At 31.4% G+C, this 20,556-nt stretch overlaps 2 protein-coding genes across 4 annotated transcripts in view; one reads left to right on the forward strand and one right to left on the reverse strand.

Moving 5' to 3' along the window:
• Positions 1-11,384, forward strand: part of VGlut (Vesicular glutamate transporter) — a 38,910-nt gene extending 27,526 nt beyond the window's left edge. For 2 of the 3 annotated variants that reach the window (XM_008194630.3, XM_015979464.2), the window contains 6 exons: positions 1,563-1,806; positions 5,120-5,332; positions 5,383-5,850; positions 5,903-6,277; positions 9,270-9,440; positions 9,492-11,384. In XM_008194630.3, coding sequence (XP_008192852.2) covers positions 1,563-1,806; positions 5,120-5,332; positions 5,383-5,850; positions 5,903-6,277; positions 9,270-9,440; positions 9,492-9,725 — 1,705 coding nt within the window. In that variant the 3' untranslated portion in view covers positions 9,726-11,384. The remainder of the gene's footprint in view (positions 1-1,562; positions 1,807-5,119; positions 5,333-5,382; positions 5,851-5,902; positions 6,278-9,269; positions 9,441-9,491) is intronic. The other variant, XR_001574839.2, reaches the window with a different exon arrangement.
• A 33-nt stretch (positions 11,385-11,417) lies between these two features.
• LOC662671 (uncharacterized protein) lies at positions 11,418-17,015 on the reverse strand. The gene is made up of 7 exons (XM_968755.4): positions 16,613-17,015; positions 12,789-12,918; positions 12,411-12,633; positions 12,169-12,358; positions 11,924-12,115; positions 11,704-11,872; positions 11,418-11,656 (listed from the first exon to the last, which is right to left on the reverse strand). Exons 1-7 carry the CDS (start codon positions 16,710-16,712, stop codon positions 11,551-11,553), a joined length of 1,110 nt encoding a protein of 369 aa, XP_973848.1. The 5' UTR covers positions 16,713-17,015; the 3' UTR covers positions 11,418-11,550.
• Between the last annotated feature and the right edge of the window lie 3,541 nt (positions 17,016-20,556).

Consider the following 20,556-nt stretch of genomic DNA (forward strand, 5'->3'; position numbering starts at 1 on the left):
ACTTACTACAAATAAAAACTAGTGCAATAAATAATACACATAACTTGAACTTCTTCTGAGGTCGGAATTTGGTTTAGTTTAACACTGAAATAGAACATGTATCCGCTTATGTGATTCTCCGAATTTTCTGACGGATTGTTATAATAATAACTACTTAATAACACACGCGCATATGATGTCCGGTTAAAGGAGAGATTTTGTTTTCAAGAATCCGAATTGCGTCCGTTTATTGGAGAGATCGCTTCGAAGAGAAACAAAACCACTAAAATACATTAGTTCAAAATGGGGCCAACAAAAGTGTCCGTTTATCAGAGAGGTCCGCTTAAATGTCCTTTAAGAGAAATTTCACTGTACACTGTCACAAGTACAGAATTTAATGTTGTATGTTATTTGCAAAAATTTGTCAAAAATTAAAAAGAAAACATCGAGGCGAGTTAAGAGTTTTGACCAAAAAACACATTTTTAACTTGCGTTACTGATACTTTAACCCTTGTTAGTAAGATTAATAAAAATTCCAATAAACGTTTTATGATTTTCATAAATTCATATATTAGTTTAAGAATTATTACGATTTTGATAACGTGTATCTGAATGTATACAACATACATTATTTTGCTTTGAGATATAAAAAAATCTTCTTTTGTCTGTGTACCTTTGAAGATAAAAACTGCAATTTCGGAAACCGAAAAATGTATCTTTCCAAACACAATAGTGATTTGTTCAACTAGGTGTACAACGTGATAATAAAAAAAATCTTCGCTGAGTTTGCTATAAAAAAATGAAATTTAGTATCTTACTTACAAGGTGTTAAGAAAAGGGATAATGACTACAATTTATAAAGCATTAATTGAAAGGGTAGATTATTTTTGCGCAGTTTTGTGTTTTTACGGAATTACTAGTAGTGAGAAGTGAAATGAGTATCGATATTTGTACTGTAGTCTTTATATTATTATATCCTCCGGCTTTGGAGCCGGGGCCTCGAGTACATATCAATTCAGAACACCAAACGTTGGATTACAAATAAGAAGCTCTATTGGGGTTCGGTCACGTATTTCGCATCAGAAATGAAATATGCCACTTACAATTCTGTTTCTAGAATCCAACACTAGACCCGAATCGATGAAATAATATCCGCTTTCATAGAAAATCGCAATCCGTGAAAAAATGAAAAACTTGTTTGCATTTTCCGCTTGTATAATTATAATCACAGAGGGGGTGTTCCGAGAGACATTCGTCAAATTGTCACGACACAGTTATTAATGGGTGGCCATTTCGATCAGGGTCTTCCCTATCTCCATCTCTATCTCTCCCCTTTTTGCTGATGACTAAAATACATTAACATGCTTCCCTACACAATGCTGAGCTAGTCATTACATGTTATGAAAGCCGGCGTTAAAATGCATTATACAAGTCTTTTAGGGGACATTTATCATAAAATGCTTTAAAGGATACATCGTCCGTAATCGCTAGTTTTGTCAAAATAAAAAAAACTGTCACGCATTTGCATCCACATGAAAATATTTTTTTTTATTAATGGACTAATTGGATTTATTGTCACGCAGGAATGTACAACATGATCAGTTTGGGGTTCCGGTCAAAAAAGGCAGCGAAGGGGCAGATGACGTCAGCTCACCGGAAAGTATGCCGGATTATGATCCACCTCCTTTGAGACAAATCGACAAGTATATCCGGCCAGAATGTCCGTGTCTGTCCAAGAGGGCCACTGTTGCGCTTTTTAGTTGTCTAGGTTTTATCATTATGTTCGGAATGAGGACCAGCATGGGGGTTGTCAAACTTCAGTTTCAGGTAAATTTAAAACAAGACTAAAATTGTGATTTTCTTGCACATCATAACAATCTAACTTGAAATTACCGTCCGCAGTTTCAAACTGCGCAAACTTCTAATTGAAGCTCCGTTCCAGCGATAACAAAGATAAAAATAATAAACGACTCATGCTCATGATCCTTTTAGATTTCCAAAACTCGTTAACCTATATTTCAATTTAGGTGAAAAAATATTAGAATCTCGATTTTTTAAGATAAATGTACAAGACAAATATAAGGCTTTTTTAGTATAAAAAAGCTATCTTTGCCAAAAATTTTGATGTGGATGGTCTTTTTTTGTAACAAACTGTACCAAAGAAATTGTTTTGTTATTCTAAGATTGTACGAAATAATTTATTCAAAATATGTTTTTAATTAATTTTTAGCGTTTTTAGATGCCTAAAACTTTAAAAACTAAACAAATATATATTCACTGTTCAGCTTTTAACTGTTTTATCCTGTTTGAAACTATGTCCTGATATGTTACGTTTTTGATACAAATAGAGTAATAGACCCAATGTTCTGATCTTAGATTTCCCAAAATAAAAAAAAACATCGCCCAAATTTGGGGTGGTATAATCGCTGCGGCTTACTCGACTTACCGGATAAACAAATTATTTTAGTCCTTTGAATATGAATTTTACATATAATAACCAAATTAAATTTAAGAATTTGCATTTAAAATTTAAAATTAGTACCGAGTAATATGTATAAATAACTGTTGTTTTAAATTGGGTAGATGTTCAGAAATTTTTAAAATATCGTCAAATTTAGGGACGGTTTATAGAATGCTTTGTTAAAATTTAATTCGTTATTAAAAGTTAACAACGCTAATGAACAAATCTTTTTTTTCAATTTGGTCACGTGATCAGTTAATCACGCATTTAATTGTAGATTAACTTAATCACGCTTTTATAAACCGACCCTATATGTTTGTTCGTTTTCTTTGTGAACATTTACATGTTATATTATTATTGTTATATTATGAGTTTATGACGCTGAGTTTTTTTTTATTTTTTGAAAATGGTGGTCTTACGATATTAGATATCCACACTGAATTGTTATCTTTGTTTCTTGATTCTTTTAATTTTTCTTCTTTATGTTATTATTATTAATAAAGACCTGCACAGTATGCAATCAGATAAAGAAATGCTCGGTAAGAAACCGTAAACACTAAGTAAAAATAAAAATAATCGTTTGGTAAAAATTATAAATTAGTACAGTAAATACTACTAAAGATTATTTATTAATAAAATATATATCAATGCAAATTCTTTTGTCTAATAAGAGGGGCAACTACACTTTTTACACGCTAGGTACTGGGTTTGTTCATTTCATCTCTTAGAAAAACTTCAGTTGGATTAAAAAAGTAAAGTTCATTTTTCAACACATTTAGCGCATTTTAATATTTACCTTAGCTTAAATACCTAGTTAGGTGTAACGTTTTATAAGTAGTACTATTTTTTTTACCAAATTATATTTAAAAATACATTACCACTCAGTATTTAGGGTATCTAGATTATTTCACTTTAGATCATTGTATATGGACACTAACTAAATAATTGTCATTTTTGTGTCCATATACAATGATCTAAAGGCAATAGCCAAACATTGCAGCAATGCTTATTAACTTAAAACTGAAAGAAAATACTTGTCCATTTTTATAATTTGCACCTAAAACTATAAAAACTTTTTAAAGAATAATATTAATATTTATGAGAATAATATTAAAATAATATTAAATTAAACGTTCTTGAAAACACAGAAAGCTTAGGACTAATCATTGTCAATGATCTCCGCTTTAAAACATATGTATAGGTAGCAGGTACTTATTGTTATCACAATATTATCATATCTTAAAAAACAAATCGTTGAAACTTTAGAAATTTCTTTTATCTATTTCTGCTTTATAATTATTAATTTCCTATTTACATGCTGTTGATAAATATAGGTAGCAGAAGATTTAAAATAGTTGTTGCACATTTCCGTATGATTTAAAAAATCGATCTAAGTAGATTTCGGAGTTAAAATACAGAGTGAACCAAAAGTGACGCATAAAATTCACATCTTTGTTATTAGTCAATTTTCCAAAAAATCCACAAGTAGGTCGTTCTCATTTTTCTAGTTCTACATTTTGACACTATAATGACATTTCTAGCGTCATTTGTTTTTGAGTAATAACGTCATTTTTAATTTTTTTAAATAACAACTGACATTTTTGATTACTTGATTAGTGTTTCACATAGTATTTGTTTTTATTTTTTTTGGTAAGTATGAAGAAGTTCAAAACAATAAAGCAAAGAAATTAAAAAATTAAAAATAGAAAAAAAATGTTTTAAAAATTATTGAGAGTATTACACAAAGAGCTTTACTTTTTGTTCTTGCTTTATTTTATAAGGGGTGATTATTTTTATTTTTTATAATTAGGTGCCATACTTTCATGCTTTCATGATAATTACAAAAAAAAATATTAAAACCAATTGCCGCTCATAAAATAAGTCAAGAGCAAAACTGTAAAGTTCATTATGTTAAATTGTCAATAATTTTTTATTTTATTAATTATATTTATTTAATTTTTAATTTCATTTTTTTATTTATTTATTATTACCAGACAGATAAAGATGTGTACTATCGAAGAGTAAACAAAAATGCCGTCATTAAAAAAATTAAGAATGACGTCACAACTCAAAACGAATGACATTATTAATGTCATTGAGATATCAAAATATCTAACTAACTGTGATACCTAAGTGCCTAATAACAAAGATAATATTTCTTGGAGCGGAATGATCAACAAAAACACAGTTCAAAAACCGACACATTAAACATTTATTAGAAACACACCGCGTTTCAACCACAAAGTGGTCATCTTCAGATGAGAATATAAACTAAAAAACACAGTTATTTTCAAAATAAAATCCATGAACGACCAAATTACTATTTTTGTAAAATTTTCGTAACGTGACACAACTTTGTCAAAGTTTCGTACGTATACATCTTCACATTATATTTGTTACTTTTAATTTTGTTAAAGTTTACTATAGCAAACTTGATCTTTTTAATAACCTAACCACAATAAGAAATTTTCATAAAAAATGCAAAATATGTTATTGGAAAGTCAGTGTTAGTGGTTATAATAGTTTAAAATTAATTTATAATTACTGTTTTTTTGGATTATTAGATTTAATTATAGACTTAAGTATTAATATGTATTTTTATGGCTTATAAGTTGAATAGTTTCACGCTAAATGCTAGAAAGTTCTTTTATTTTTGTTATTAGTATTATTATTTTTTAGAATGAGACGTCGACTGCCGGAGTGGACGCTGCGATTTTCTGGGGTTACTTCATCACCCAAATTCCGGGTGGTCTAATCGCTGCGGCTTACCCCGCCAATAAGCTTTTCGGCTTAGCTATCGGCACATCCTCATTTCTAAATTTATTTGTTCCCGCCATTTACTTTCACCCAAATTTGCTCATCATCGTAAAGGTGATGCAAGGTTTAGTGGAGGTAATTTACACAACTCTAAGTGATTTAAAAATGCAGCGAAATGGTTTCAGGGAGTCACATATCCAGCCTGTCACGGTATCATGCGGTTTTGGGCGCCTCCTCTCGAACGTTCTCGTTTAGCAACTTTAGCATTTAGCGGCTGTTATGCAGGGGTGATGTTTTCGATGCCTATATCAAGCGAATTAGTGAAACGTTTAGGCCCTTTATCTCCCTTTTATTTCTACGGCATTTTTGGGTTAATATGGTACATGGCATGGTTGTGGTTGGTGTTTGAAAAACCCTCGTACCATCCAGTCATCGATCCGAAGGAACTCTACTACATTGAAAATTCCTTAGGGAGCACCAACCAAAACTATGTCACTCCCAACATCTCCAACACTCCCTGGAAGACGTTTTTTACTTCGCTGCCTTGCTACGCTATATTTGTAGCGAATTTTTGCAGATCTTGGAATTTTTACCTCCTGGTCTTGTTCCAAGTTATGTACTTTAAGGACGCTTACGGAGTCGATATCGAAGAGGTAATCATTCTTTTATCGTAGGTATAATTAAATGTAACCAACTTAATTCTAGAATGGCTTCATGGGGGCTCTTCCCCACTTACTAATGACAATAATCGTCCCTGGTGGAGGCATTCTCGCCGATCGTCTTCGCAAGAAGGGAATTCTAAACACCACCCAAGTGAGAAAACTCTTCAACTGCGGTGGTTTCGGCATGGAGGCCACTTTCTTCCTAATTATGGCCTATTCGGACACTGTAATGCAGGGTATGACAGCGTTGACGATCGGCGTAGCTTTTAGCGGCTTTGCCATTTCTGGGTTCAACGTCAACCACTTGGATATCGCCCCACGGTATGCCAGCATCCTGATGGGTATTTCGAACGGGATTGGAACCATCGCTGGGTGTATTTGTCCCTACGTCGTTCATTTAGTCATCGACGGAAATCGGGTAAGTTTCAAACTGCAATTTCCGACGTCTTTGCTGTTGCTGTTTCGCACGAACGCCTCCGAATGCGCACTGAACAATGGTATCATAGCTAGAAATATGAAGGGCGAAATGACATGCATACAGAGAGTTCATTTTAGCGGCGCTGATCGAACCAGTCGTGTGTGAAAGCGAGGGTGGCATGATATACTGCCAACTCGCCGCGAAAGTAAAAATTACATTCTCTTTATGTTTTATTGGCTTCTGACTGGATCAAATCAAATAAAACCAAACTAAATATTTACTATCAGATATTTCGTTCCACAAATTTAAACAATATAAAGTAGACCCTCTTCGGTGACATGTTCACACTTAAAAACGTGAACATTAATTTATAAATTCATTGATATTATTCATAATTTTAAGTGATTAAGGTTCTGTTTTTTGTGTTTGTATAAATATTTTTTTATTATAAATAAGCAACAATACCATTTTCTAATTATTTTAACTGTATGTAATTATATTTAAATAGTATTTAATTTTAGTTTCACCAAACTTTTTATATAAAATAACAAATAACTATCAAATACTGTTAACTTTAACATACTGTTTCACCAACTTCAGTTAGAATTATTCTATTTACCAATTTTATCATGTAATCTATTGAACGAAATTAAGCAGTTCAGTATTATTGGGTCATTTTTGCTATTTTATTTTATAAGTAATAAAATATAATTTTTTTTTCTTTCAAACCAGGCTAGATTTTTCCTAGCTTTTCTTTTTTGTGATTGTTGCTCAGTTGAATGACCTATTATTCTTAACATATTAACGCGCAAATTTAACTGCTAAAAATAATGTATTCAGGTAACTAACTGGATAATAAATAACTAACAGAAGTTTGGCGAATTAATTTTTTATTTAACAATTAAATAGAAATTATTGGTCAAATAACTAACTGACGATTTATTTGTCGTTTGTAAAGCAAATATTTTATTGATAAAAGATAATGGGTAACAGAATAATGTTTTTGGATCGACATTCATTATTAAAACAATAAATACAGCTCTCTGTTGCACTTTCTGCAAATTCTTTTAATAAATTGTTAAGAATTTACCTAATCAAGTGAACTAAAGATATAATCAGGAATTATAAAAGCATTTTTAAAAGTTTCGATGTGTACACTTCATAATATAAAAAAACTTCGAAATAGTTTTTCAGGCAATATTGATAATTTTTTTGTCATCACAAAAATTTAATTTTTTTGATAGAAAAATCTAAAAAAAAATTTTATTCTTTAAGTTTTTAGAAGACTGCTAAAATTTAACATACGTTAGATCCTAAATAAAAAAAAATATTATTGGTTAAACTGTTTACAGCACGATAACAGAAAATCGTCATCTGATTTTATTTTCATGAAAATGTTATATTTTGACATTATTCTGTTGTTTAAGGAACGAGTATTTTTTACAAAACAACAAAAATCATTCAAATGATGTAATAATAAAATTAAGAAAATTAAAATATTGTAAAATAAAATGTTATAAGTAAATTACACTCAAAAGACTTTATCTTTTTTGTTAATAATTACCACACATAAACACATAAAATAGAATTACAAAAAAAAATGAAAAACAAAGTTGACGAATAATACAATTATATTGAATTAATATTTTAGTTTTTTAAAACAGTTCTAGTCAAAGCTGAATAAACATTTGATTCTTAAGTCCTTTTTTAATAATAAGAAAAAAATTATAACTTCTATTTTTTAAGTTTAAAACGCCAGGTAGGTAGTACCTATAATATACTGGACATTTTAAATTCTGCGTAAAAAATAAATTAAATCTAGTGATAAAAACTTTAGCTTCTGTAAATGAAACACCTCAAAATACTAATAAAATATTAAAAACATTTTTTTCTAAAAGCTTTTTTGCTAACACCTATCTGACCTTATTCACGTGATCTGAGCATGTCAACATCATGGGACAAACAATTTTTTTTAACTATTTTTTTCGCGGAAATAATCCTCGAAGAAATAAGTTAAAATTAGTTGATATAAATTATTCGTGCACTTTAAAAAGTTAATAGTTAGGTAATATTGTAATTTAGTTTTAATAAGTAATCTAATGATTAATAACTATTTTACATTTTATCAACCTTACTTAAAAAATAATTCGGTGAAATGCTGTTGGAGTTCCTATATAGTTTTGAAACAGCTAATATGTTCATCAAAAGTCAATCAAGCTTCGTATTTTATCACTTTGGCATAGGCTATAATATATTTTAATTGTAATTAGATATTCACATTTAAATGTAGATAATTAAATTATTCAAACAATTTAATAGCATTTAAAAATATTTATAAATAAGTATTTAACATAGTGACTTCTACCTTTTTTGTCTAGACTTGACCTGACCTGACCTGATCAGACTCTAAATGTCAAAATAATTTTTTTTATGAAAGTTATTATTTTTTTGTGGATATCTAATCGTAAAAATACAAGTATTTACAAAGAAATGTATTGAGCTTCAAATTTAACACTTTTGTGTATTTAATTGTGGATGATTTTAATTTAATTGAATAATATTTATTTGTATAAAATTATACGCTTTCCGTATTTGTTTGTAATTAAAATTATTTAAACAATTTAAACAAACTAAAATTAAAATTCAACAATAATTAAAACATTTATAACATTTAATAAGTTTTAACATATATCCCATTTCAGTTCACAGTAGAATTTTGCAACAGCGTATTTGAATTTTTGGGAGTGAAATGGAGCACAAATTGAGGGTTTCTAGTGGGTTTTCTTGGCTCAAAACGTGTAGCTGGGATTAAGTTTACGACAGAATTCTTTTCTTTTACAGAAATTCTCAATTTGTGCTTTATTTTTCACTCCGAAAAATTCAAATGCGATGTAGCAATTCTACTATGAACTGAAATGGGACATAGTGACTTTCTCTTGACTTTTATTAGCCCCGAGGAGTGAAAAAAGTGTTTTTTTTTCTTCACTTCTAGACTCGCGAGCAATGGCGATACGTTTTCATCTTTTCGGCCATGATCCACTACGCAGGCATTATTTTTTACGGAGTTTTCGCTTCCGGAGAGCTTCAAGACTGGGCCGATCCGCGTGTTGAGGAAGAAAAGCAATGGAATCAACTGAATGAAGCAGTTCCAGTGAAAGCACCGGTAATTTTTTTCTTAACACTGTTTTACCAACACCAAAATTATAATGTTTAGAATCAAAATAATGGTCTGCTGCAACGTCAATTGAGCGGAAAAAATAACTACGGATCTGTGGATACACCAGCACCGCCACGGCCCCAACCCCCACAACAACCGTCCCCAGCGGTGCCCTTCGTACCTAGCGGAAACCCCTTTTTATCGGGGAGTAACCCATTTAGGCAAGAACAGGTACAACCAGAAGCTCAGGACACTTATATGCACGGTACCGTTTTTGATCGCACTTATTAAGGTAGAAAGTAGAATGATCGTCAAAACTTTTTTAAGGATTCAATTTGTTTGGTTGATTACAATAATCCCATTTCAACGACTAGGTGAACAAATAGGTGATAAAAAACAGTTTCTTATTTTTGACAGTTATTTAAAAAGGTGTCGGAGGATAATTTAGTAATAGAATAATGTACAGAAAGCTATCACTGAAACTGGAAATTGTGAAATAAATTTTTGGAGAATATTTTGTAAAAACTGCAATTGTTAGTCGAGGCACTTTTTTTAACAAACTTACCTACATCTAGGTAGATAGAAAAATTTGTCAATTTGTATAGTACTTTGTTACCACTGAAAATAACTATAAAACGCATTTATCATAGATTAACTTGTTTCTTTATCAGTAAAGAAAGATTTAATTATTAATTAATTAAAGAGGAGAAACTACGAGGCAAAAATAATCTTGATATATTTAGAACTAAACAGATGATTCGTGTTATCACTATATTTTATCCTGAATTTCGGGAGGTTTTCAGAGAGGACTACGACTTGGCTCACATTTATCGCTTTGTGTGCAACGTGAAAAATAGTCTTTTATTACACAGTAGTTCCGCCGGTCTATTTGCAAAACTCCCAATTCTCTCTTGAAAACTTCCCACTTGTAACAAGATTCTGAATCCAGGATTGCGTTATGTTGTAAATAATCATGTCTATAATTCCATTTTGTTTCATTTCATCATGCATTATATAGAATGTTAAGTATTTGAGGAAACTTACCCTCAAGGCTGTGTTGACAATAATACGGTGGGGTCTCGCACCCCACCACAAATCGTTGATAATAATGGCGATAATAATTAGTTATACTGAATGAATGTGCGAGCTGGTATACAAAAGGAGTGAAGCTACATAACGGCACAAAGCAGTAACGTGGGCGCGAAGTTAGACTAGAGTGTTGTTACTTTGTTTCGAAAAACTTGCCAGTTTTTGGAAATGATGTAAGGCTTTCTGTAACTTCTAAGTAGGTGTAGTAAGGAAAAATTACATTTGATTATATATTTTATTTGCAGTGTTGTTTCAACACGACTCATTTTGTCGCTAAATTGTGAAAGACGTGTATGAAATCGTGTAAAAATTAAATGGGTGTTAGATGTTTTCTATGTTCCTTCTACTCCTTCACTGTCTCTCTCTAACTTGTCAATAATTGCGTAAATGTATAAAAATGTATTTCTTGTTTGCGATTTTTTCGAGCGGTATTGAACTGTGTTTAGTTCCGGATGAGCAATACCTGCTTCTAGGCTACATTTACCGTTGTTTTTTCCATTCTTACCATTCTCGACGCGCATTAAATTCGCCAAAACTTGACCTTTGGGTGAATTTCATTCGCGCTGAGAGCAGTAGTGTAGAGGCAATAAATGATGCAAATATTCATGTTAAATTTAGTGTTTTTAAAACCTTGCATATCTATGTGTTTTAATAGGACCTAAGTGATATACGGCGTAAATTACTAACAAATGCATGCTACAGACAATATCAAATAATATAATGTTGACAGTTCTTACATTCGGTTGCGTTCTGTTCACTTAGTGAAGTTATCATCGATGTGTTGAATCTTTAAAATGTGATTGTTTACAGGTCTATGTAAAAATCAAAAATGTATAATAAATAATTCTGTTACTGAGGCAATGTTTCGTTTACTTTCCCAAGGAACCACACGCAAATTTTACTCAAATTTTATTAACAAAACATCTAAGAACTACAATAAATTATTAGTCCTAATGGCAAACTTTTAATTACAAAAAACTACTGGCTAATTGTGTCAAACCGTAGTCCAAATTTTGGCATTTTTGACTTAAAACAGTCGGTTGAGGAGACCTCTCCTCCCAATTTGTTTCTTCGGAGGTCCTTGTGCATAAGGTGGGTTCGGATTAGTGCTAACGTAGTAAATACCACGAGCCCTAAAAACCAAAATTAAACACACACAAAAATGGGAAAAATCAATTACTTATGTGTCACATGTTCGCCCATCAAAACGTACTCCTCGTCCTTAGGGCTACAAAAACCCGTCATGAAACTTAACAACGTTGGGCAAGGATATGCCCAGAACCCTTTTTTCGTCACAATAGACTCGATAAAATACGGTGTCACTTTCGTGTGATCACACGCCAAAGTTTCTAAAATAGTTTGAGTAGTAAACAGTTAGGGGTTAGTATAAATTAAGTTACTGAATATGGTGTCTTTGCCACACCCCGGCTGACTTGACCCCCCATTGATGTAAAAATCGGCGTGTCCTGTGGGCCCCCATTGCCCCAAAATCCCGGCCCCTGTGTGCAAAACATCAACGAAATGGGCATCAGTATAATCCAGGTCTCGCGATCTGTTGTTGCCCATGTAGAAGACGATGGTGGGGTCCAGGCCTGGAATAATCGTGTTTGAAATAAAGGTGAAAGTGTGGATTTTTTCCCATTACCGGTAATTCGACCCAGTTTTCCGTGTTCGATGGGATTGAGATAATTCGCAACGAGACCAGCAATGTGAGCACCAACACTATAACCAACCAAATGCAAGTCATCGGCTCTTACGCCTCTGGGATGATGGGTTAGGTAATTGATGAGCTGGGCAATGCATTTGGCGCAGAAACGGGGCGCCCATTCCATTTGCTACCACACAAAAATTATAAGTACCATTATTTTGTTCTCTTAAAACTAGTACCTTCAAGCATGGTTCCCGGACTAAAGTGCCGTAATCCACAATGATAATGTTGTAGTTCCCTCTGTGGAAATAGGCTTCTCTCATGTCAGTACTCGGCGATAAATTGCGCCCCCCACCAAACCCATGGATCACAATTTTCGTTGGATTAATTCTATTAAATTGACTATTGTACAACGATTCTTCTTTGGTTGTGTCTAACAGCTCCGGAGTTTTCTGGGTCCGCCTTCAAACGTGTTAATTTTATTGTGCATTGATGTAGAATAGCAATAACAGTAATTTAATGAAACATTAAAATGCTGGGTTTGATCGGATGCCCCATGACTTCATAAGTGTGATTAACCGCACTTTCGCCAGGAATTTATTAGAAATTAGACTCACCTTGTGTATAAGAAAAATTGGATTTGGCGGTGAGGACACCTATAAGGCTTAGGGATGCAAGAGGAGGTGTTAAAAAGGTCTTGAACCGTCTCTGGCTTTTTCTTTTCCTTGACGTCTTCGCCGTAAGCGCCTGGAATTGTAACAAAATTGAAATTCAATCTGTGTCTCAGTTTTTTCTGCTGTTGTTAAGTATTTGTTGGGCGCTGATTCAACACAGCCACAGATGTTTTTTATTAGTTTTTGACAGATGGGTAACTCAAGTTAGCCTTTCTTTGAAAAAGATACAACTATAAGTTATTTACTTCTTCATTGCTTCATATTTTTTGCTGTTGTTGAATGATGATTTCGAAATAAACAAAAACATTTTTCTGCCAGCTCTAGTTTTTGAGATGTAAATAAACCTCATATTAGCATTTATTTAGAAAAATGCACACAGCTTTTTCAGTCACGTACTTTTCTGTTGCCTCAGATTTACTGATGTTGTTGAATAAGTATACTGTGTGCTTTGCACATAAAGTTTTGCAAATATCGTTATTAAGGTGTGATATGGGTCAGTTCACGAAGGTTTGCGTCGGGTTGAGCTTTTTCTCTTTGTTATTCATGCTATGATGACGAAAAATTCAGTCAGAAGAGTGTAAAGAAATAGTACTGGGGTCTATAAGCCAATTATATGCAGAAAAACTAAATTACATTTACCATAGTTTTGCAAAAAAATGTTTATAATACCGAGCCATACGCAAACCGTCGTAAATTAACTAGACAGAGCTCAAAAGTGAAAATAGTGAAAAGTAACTCAACTTGCTTTATCCGAATATTTATACTTTTTAAGATATAGAGAGTTTTGGTCTGCGAATAAATTTGGCACCAAAACATTTTTAAACAAATTTGATCTCTGAGCGTAATTCTTCTAGATTTATATTTCACTGAGTTAAAATTTGCACAGAAAAACAAGTCCCGTCATAAAAAAATTGAAAAATGTAAAAAAATTCATCTATTTTTTTGGTAAAAATAGCACCGAATTTCATTTTTCTTAATTCATAGTATATTAGTTATATAAACTTTGGAAAAATGTATTCAAAAGACGCAACCCTAGTTTATATTGCGTTTTTTAGACACTAAAGTGAAGGTTGCAATCTCTATATCTCAAAAAAAAACAAAAATAATAGAAGTTTGGATAAAGCAAGTTAATTTATTTTGAATTTTTTTAGCTCGACTCATAGAATGCTCTATCAAAATATTTGTATTAGCTGTTTCAATACTATAAAAACACCATCAACGTCGCATTTGCTTCTCAAAATGGCTGTTATAAATTATTTATGTACTTCAAAAAATTAATAGGTAATGCATTTTATACTTTTAGTGAGAGATCTTATTATTAATAACTATTTTACAATTTTATCAATCTTATTTGAAAAAATAATTCGGTAAAATGCGACAGTGGCGTTTTTATAGTTTTGAAACAGCTAATACAACTATCAAATTCACCCTGGTTTAAAAACACGCGTTTTCACCGATTAAAATATTTTCCAATTGGTAATTCAATAATTTGTTGATCAGTTAATACCATTTCTCTTGTTACGAGTACATTGTCAATATTAACCCCGACATATTTTTCAAAATTCTAATTCTCTATAAGCAGGCTCGTTATAAGCGGAGTCCACTGATTTAACTTGCTTTGTTGTTTGTCTGTTTCATATTTTCCTAGTTAACTTTAAGAAGGTTTCTGTTATCAGAATGAGCTGGAATTTTGTCCACACACGTAATCTCCCCCTAAGGACATAAACAGGGAGTTAAAGTTATAAGTTAATGTTTAAATAAAAATCCATCATTGACCGCCTACTAAAGATAATAAGAAAATAAGTTGTTAAGGGCTCTATAGACCTACCGCAATTGGGACAGAGCAACATAATATGACAATAATATTTGCCAAAAGTGGTTTAAATTTTGCACCACCATGCCGTTAGAGTTAAAATATTGGTGGTAGTTTGCTTTTGCTTTTTCATCAATATGTATTATACTGCAATAAACTTGAGTTTAATAGTGCGAGAGAAACATCTAGGTATGTAACGTGAAGAACAAATCCAACAAATGAATGCAGAAATGGAGTTATTTAGACCTCGCCATCTAAGAAAAGACTAAAAAGCAAAAATCAAAAAAATAAATAAGTGAAAAAACATTGGAAACAAGCCTTTTTATAAGCTGCACTAAAATGTAAAAATTGTTTTTCACAAGCGATTATTTTTGCGTACAGGTTTGAATTCTAAAGTTTCTAAAAACTTCGAGAGTGGTCAAATGAATAAAGTGATTTTTGTAATGCCGTGGTGTTATGAGTGTTATGACTCCAAAAGCTTTTATTTTCAGAATTATAAACTGTAAGCAAAAATATTCTCTTGTGTTAGAAAAACTTTATTTTTTACTTTATAAGGCATCTTTGAAATAAAAGCTTTTTGTTAAAACGTTTTTTTATATATATTTTATTATACCATTTACATGAAATTTATATAGCGCTTTCAGCACTTTTCATAAGCTTTAAACAGTAAATTCGAGATGATGATCAAATCTGAATGTCAATCTACACTCTAAAAGTATTCAGCGTGTATGCAAAATAGCGCATAAGCTCTCTGGTATGTTATAGAATCATCATCACTGTTAAATTTGCGGCAACAGATAAAAAGTGAAATTTTGTAAAGCAGTGTTACTTGTTCTTTTTCCGTTATTTACAAATTCCATTAACGTACATTTTTTGAGGACTCTTCGATTAGCCTTCACCCATTCATGAGTATGTCGAAGCATATTAATTCATTTTTGCACTAAACTATATTCAAAAGCAATGACAGTGTGCGTGGAACTTTTGTAAAAAACTCTTCATGTAACACGCCTTAAAAATTAGCATCTCCTTTATTAATTTTTATGTAATTTCCAGTTTTGTTCCACTTTTTGGGAATTCCTTCACCATCAGAATGCTAAATCACGTTATGCATACACGCACACGTTGTGTGTAATTTAATTGCATTACATTAAAGGATAATACATCCGTAATAGCCATTACTTAATAGCCAAATGATTCCAAAACTTGTAATTATTAAAAGTTTTACGAAAGTTGTGACTGAAAAATAGCAAAACAAAGGCGCAATGGAAAGTCGTGTCGTTGGATAAACACATAAGAGAAAACCGATTAGAAAAATTACCAGGTTTGTCTCGGCACCACTCTAATTAAAATTAATTAAGCGAAGAGTACTAATTCGCGGAGAATGACACGTAATTTTACAACTTCCGGAACTTTTCGTGTAATTATCACCCAGTTAAATGTAATATATTTAATACGATTTTCTAGAAATGCACTTCCTCTGGACATTTTCCTTACGGAAGTCCCTTGCATAATAAACGCGTGAGATTATTGTTTGTTTAATAATGTAACATGTTATTAATTTCACTGAAGGTGAAATTGGTTAAATTAAATTTCGGGTATGAAAAACATCCAGATGATTTCAGTGGGTCAGTGAAAGTTCCAAAAAAATCGTAGACAAACAAACATTATTGTTTTGAAAATTCGGTCATTTTTTCTTGTGCTCAAGACTGGTAACACGTCGTAATTTAATGATATGGTGAATATTAATATCAAGGGGAGCACCCACAAGAATAATTAACTGTACTAGAGACAGTGACAGTGATGGTGCAAAAATTCCGATCAGTTAATTAATTTGGTTGCGACCGCAACCTTAATCCTTAACCTTCACCGGCAAAGAATATCAATTTTTCCACATATCAACTTTCATTAAACCCAATCTTGCACTTTCTCTTTCTTCTAGAAGATGATGACTTACCGGTAAACGCGAAGAAGAGGAGATAATAGCAAAGAACAATAAACACCACACTTTCTCGTTTCACTGTCACAAATACCGGCAAGTCTCGATGACCAGTCATCCTAACATTGGCCCTGTTTTAGTCTATTTGAGTAATTTTTAGCAGTGAAAGTCGATCAAGCGACCTGCACGATGGTCAATCGCCGTATGCATCGTCGTACGAAGAGTACCTTCACTTTTACAACCTCCTCCAACCACTCTCACCGGGATATGAGCCACACATGGGGATTTTTGATGATAACACTGAGTTGCGTAAGAGGGAGAAAATTCAGGTGCTAATGTTTTGGCACCCATTACAGTACCATCAATTATCCCATGCTTCCGGGCACATTTTTTTGAAAATGTGTCGTCGGATGTTGAGTAACAACAACACGAAACGGGAAGACAGCGAACAATCTACTTAACTTAATTGAGGTGTAGTTATCTTCTTAAACAAAGAGTGTTACTTTAGGAGAAACTAATTTATCTCAAGTTTCTTGATCGCGACTCGGCGAAACTAGCCCAAGACGGGGGAAAATTCTAGAATAGATATTTTGCCTACATACATAATAAAATACCACGTGGTTATATAAAAAGATTCAATTTGTTTCGGCTTCAACAATGTTTCATTGTTTCATAATTCAAAGTAGCGATTGACAGTAATTTGTAGTCGCTTATGTAAGGTATGAAGTTTCATTCAGGCAGCGAAAAAAGTTTTTCCACAATTAGGTCATGTTGTTATTATGGCAACAAAATGCGTTTTAAAATTTCCTTGTCAGTTAAGTAGTGAAATAACTTGTACTTTTTTAAACGAATTTTGGAAAAATTCTTTATCCCTAGATGTGGTCAAGTATAGCAGTTACATAAGTGCTATCCGAAAAAAATAATCCGAAAGTAGAATAGCACAATTTTTTTGACTGGAACTAAGACAAAATTTAAATTAAGTTCAGTAGTTCAACATTTTGTTTAATTTCTGGTTTAATAATAATTAACTGCATGTAATTACTCTACATATTTACAAAGTACGAGTTTGTGAATAATTCAATATCGTTAACATATTGTCATGTTGACCTAACGTAACACAATAAAAATGTTTTTCATATTTCAAATTCAAAATTCTAAAAGATTATTTCTACCGCAAAATGTAGCTTCTACCGAGTTTTTCCTGATAATCGTGATTAATACGAGTAAGCAAAACCGTCGAGAAATCCACTAAATTTTCGATCGTTTTCTTCATTATCACTGGAAATAAGTTTAGTATATTTTTGCGTTTATTAACGATTTTCTCAATAATTATTAGTTACAGGGCAATGATCTTTATTTGTTGAGGATACCAAATTAAAAGAGTTTTCTAATGATTCCAACTTAATAAAGTTACGTTTAATAATTCCGGAGTTATTGGTAAATAAACGTTACGGGTACCGAAATACGAGCAACAACTAGAAAACGTGTGTACAGTTGACAAAGACAGAAAAGTGCGTAAAACATTTTTGGATTTAGATTGAAAAATTTAATTTCATAAGCTTTGGAAAGTATAAGTTTTGTGAACATAAAAATCCTAAAAATTGACAACTTTAGCTAGCAAAATGCACATATGATTTTCCAGACGTAAAATTCGGTGCTGAATTCGATGACGCAGGTTAAAAAGACTGCAACGAATAGTTAAAAAAAAACTGGCGTTTATTGAGATTGTTCGCAATAATTAAAAACATACAAATAATTATAAAATAACTGTAAAATACGTGTACTCGTGGGTAGATGTAGATTTCATCCTATCAAAACCCTTGTGTTTTACAATTCCTGGCTGAAATCTTTAACTAGAACAACTTCGGGTTTTGAGAGTTTTTTCATTTTAAATTTTAATTTAAAACAAATTAATTTTGCTCGAAAAGAAGCTGTGAAATAACATACTCGTAGTAAGTAGGTATGTAACTTAACTTTAATTTGTTTTATGATTTCCAAGTGTTTATTGGCAGTATACTCTGGTTCAAAAATAAAGCAAACTTACAGAAACAGAATAAAATAACATAATTTAATCATTTTGCCATTGATTTTGACAACATTTTTGAAGAACATAAACTTTTTATTTTAAAAACATAAAACACCAAAATAAGTAATTTAAGACGCCTAGTTAACTAATTGATTTGATCAGATTGATCCAAAGCAAAAGCAATCTCGATTAATATGTGATGTTATATTTGGTCAGTTTTAGTTCCAAAACGTGCTTGAAAGGTTGAAAAAACGAATTGAACACTATTTTTGGCCTAATTTCAATTTTTTTTTATTGTTTATAACAAAATTTTGGGAAATAATTGCATTTATAGTGAAATAATAAGTTAAAACGCACGAAAATGCAAATAATAATAACTTAGTTTCTGACAGAAAATCGTATAATTTACTCAAAAAATAAAAATTAATAAATTTTATTTTCGACTACTTTGTACGTATTAGGTCCCGTCTAACTAAGGAAACACAATTAAGAATAATTATAAGAATTATAACAGTTATAATAACACCTCCGAATAACGTACACCTCAACACAACGGACATTTTTGTAGGAGCGTAACAAAAGTATTAAAAAATAGCGTAAGAAAACCTTTCTACAAAAAACGGACCTTCTTTTATAGCGTATACGGAAAAAAATTCCATAATTACCATAATATCATACAAGGTGTCTCAAAATTGGCAAATTCCGAGTTCAGAAAATTGTAAAGAATCACTTCAGTAGTCCAAATATAGAAAAAAATTAAGATTGGAGGCTTTCCCACAAATAATTTGAAGGTTACTCTTTGAATTACGCGTTTTCTTCAAATGCAAGCTAAACGAATGTTTATTGCGATGTGTGATGTAGACTGTAGATGAATGTTGAGAATAATAATGTGAAACTTTTTTTTTTAAATTAGTTTTATTTGGAGTAAAAAATGTTGAATTTTGGTATTTTCCGTCTGATTTTTATAAAAAATTACAAAATTTTAAGATTTTTTTACTCTAAAATAAAGATATTTTTTCGAAAAATATTGTTTTACATTTTTATTTTTCACAATCTACATCATAAATAGCAATACACACTGAAATTTTTTTCGCTTGCATTTAAAGAAAACGCTATTCAAAGTGCACCTAAAGAGCGTCTAGAAACCAATGTATTTTTGTGGAGAAGCCCTAAATCTTTATTTTGTTTCTACATTTGAACTAGTGAAGTGATTCTCTACAACGCTCTGAACTCAGAATTCGACAATTTTGGGACACGCTCTATAATAGACTAAAAGAGTGGTGGTGCAAAGAATGAACATTAATTTCAAGGACCTTTTTGAAATAGATGAAAAAGTTTATGCCAAGTGTACATTTTTTTTTTTAGAAAAACATGATAAAAAGATTGATAATAACGATTGTAATAAAAGGAAAACTTGCCTTAGAACCACAGTAAACTCAAATTGCCTGAATATTTTGAACCTGTTAAAAATATCTGAATTTATGTGTCATGTAAAAAAATATTATAAAAAATAACCAAAACCTAAAAACAACCAAACAAGAATTGAAGATTTTACAAAAAATCTGTTTATTTTATTTTTAACAATTTTGTTTTCATTTTGCAAAAATTTTTAGTTATAATATACCAAAATATGTTGTATCAAAACTTTAATAACAAATGTTTATACTGTCACAAATCTTACAGATATCAACCTAGTCAAAAAAATTGAAAGAATTAAAGTTATACAAAATATATTTAATCGATGTAACACACATACCTCGCTTATTTAAGAATTCTGCGTACAAGTAAAAAAATTTGTTATAAAAGATATTTTTGCTGCTGTTTTAAATTTGAATCTGTTTGGTGAGCGGTTTATGGAATGATGCTTAATAGTATCTATATTATATTACAAGTGATAGAAATGCATCACTATATGCGAGTGAGAATTGTGACCAAC

The sequence above is a fragment of the Tribolium castaneum genome, chromosome 9 (genome assembly GCF_031307605.1).
Source record: "Tribolium castaneum strain GA2 chromosome 9, icTriCast1.1, whole genome shotgun sequence".
Classification (NCBI taxonomy): Eukaryota; Metazoa; Arthropoda; class Insecta; order Coleoptera; family Tenebrionidae; genus Tribolium; species Tribolium castaneum.

Coding starts and splice junctions, on each gene's coding strand:
- LOC662671 (XM_968755.4), bottom strand. CDS start 16,712: ATGACTGGTCATCGAGACTTGCCGGTATTTGTGACAGTGAAACGAGAA. Junction 12,359..12,410: donor TCCGGGAACCATGCTTGAAG/GTACTAGTTTTA, acceptor TTTGTGTGGTAG/CAAATGGAATGGGCGCCCCG. Junction 12,116..12,168: donor AAAACTGGGTCGAATTACCG/GTAATGGGAAAA, acceptor CGATTATTCCAG/GCCTGGACCCCACCATCGTC.